At 60.5% G+C, this 1,374-nt stretch overlaps 1 protein-coding gene across 1 annotated transcript in view; it reads right to left on the bottom strand.

Annotated features, from left to right (window-relative positions):
* The window catches only part of TMEM8B (transmembrane protein 8B), a gene marked incomplete at its 5' end in the record, with an annotated part of 5,874 nt that overhangs the window by 233 nt on the left and 4,267 nt on the right, over window positions 1-1,374 (bottom strand). Inside the window, 5 exons of the mRNA XM_010016972.1 lie at window positions 5-97; window positions 284-400; window positions 474-620; window positions 709-887; window positions 1,032-1,174. Of these exons, the coding sequence (XP_010015274.1) occupies window positions 5-97; window positions 284-400; window positions 474-620; window positions 709-887; window positions 1,032-1,174 (679 nt within the window). The remainder of the gene's footprint in view (window positions 1-4; window positions 98-283; window positions 401-473; window positions 621-708; window positions 888-1,031; window positions 1,175-1,374) is intronic.

The raw sequence follows: 1,374 nt of genomic DNA, 5'->3' as shown, positions 1-1,374 counted from the left end.
CGGCGGCCGCCGCGATCAGCGCTCCCGGGCACAGGTAGAAAGCCCAGCGCTTCCAGGTTGGTGGATAGCAGTGTCGGCGCCGGATGGTGCGAGCTGTCTGCAGTGGGGAAAAAAAGAGCTGGAAGAGGGATAGGCATGGCATCTATGCCACATCCCCCAGTGCCCAAGGAGAGGGGTTCATGGGGGGATTGATGCTGGCAAGGGAGTGAGGCTGAACATCTGGGTGGGATGCTGAACGCAGCCAGGATGGAGACATAAAAGGACAAGGACAGCATCTCCTTACCCACGCGACAGCCATGATCCCCAAGGCGAAGAGGCTGGGACCTAGCAGGTTCCAGAGTCCATGGCGGTCCATCTGCAGAGCCATGGAGAGCAGCATGGCCCCCAGCAGGTACAGCACCTGTGGGGCAGCAGGGAACCCATTAGGATGGGTCCCCTCTGGCCCACCCCGCACGACCGGTCCCCACACTAGCCTGCTTGACCACGGGCTGGAGCCGGGCCATGGCGATGACAGTGACCCAGACGGACATGAGGGAGCCCAGGAAGTCACAGAACTGCAGCACATCATACTCCATGATGCAGAACACCACTATACCGGGCTGGTCACAGGCATGGTAAAACTGGTGTAAAGGAGAAAGGATGTGAGAGCTGCCCCACAGAACCCCAGCCCCTTTTCTGTTCCCACAGCCACCCCCATCCCACACTCACAGTGGAGAAGAACATGGTGAAGATGTAGACAGCAGCTTCCAGGAGGTAGTGGCTGCGGACAGCAATGGCCACAGGAGGCACGAACATGACATTGCTGAGGCACAGCAGCAGTGTGGAGAGGAGCTGGAAGCCGTAGGAGAAAGCCTCGGAGTTGTCTGTGCAGCCCCAGCCATTCCAGCCTGTGGCCAGGAAAAGTGTTGGGAGAGCACTTGCAGGGGCTGGGGAGGGAGCAGGGAAGCCTCTTCCCAGTACCCTGTGGAGAGCTAGTGTGGGGGGACTAACAGGGTGCAGTGGGCATCATGGGTGCCCGGGCCAGCTCTCACCAGCTTTGCACTCGCAGGCAGCATACAGGTAGTTGTTGGTACGCAGCAGCTTGCACTGGCCATAGATGCCACAGTCGTTGATGCAGGGCGAGAGGTAGGTGCGCAGGTACACCTCGGCTGTCACATTGGTGCAGGGCTCAAACCTGCAGTGCAGGAGAAGGGGGTCAGCCCTCACCCTTCACCCCCTAAGCAGCTCCTGCCTTCTCCAGAGGCACCCATTGCACCCAGGCTTGGCAGGTGACTGGATGCTGAAGGAAATGAGCTGCTTTGGTGCTACCCGTGAGGGTGCTGAGGTGCTGGAACAGGGTGCCCAGAGAAGCTGTGGCTGGCCCCCCCGCGGGGG

Source organism: Nestor notabilis, unplaced genomic scaffold (assembly GCF_000696875.1).
Source record: "Nestor notabilis isolate BGI_N333 unplaced genomic scaffold, ASM69687v1 scaffold25620, whole genome shotgun sequence".
Taxonomy (NCBI): domain Eukaryota; kingdom Metazoa; phylum Chordata; class Aves; order Psittaciformes; family Psittacidae; genus Nestor; species Nestor notabilis.
The sequence above is the reverse complement of the archived record's forward strand: the minus strand, read 5'-3'. Positions and strand labels throughout refer to the sequence as shown.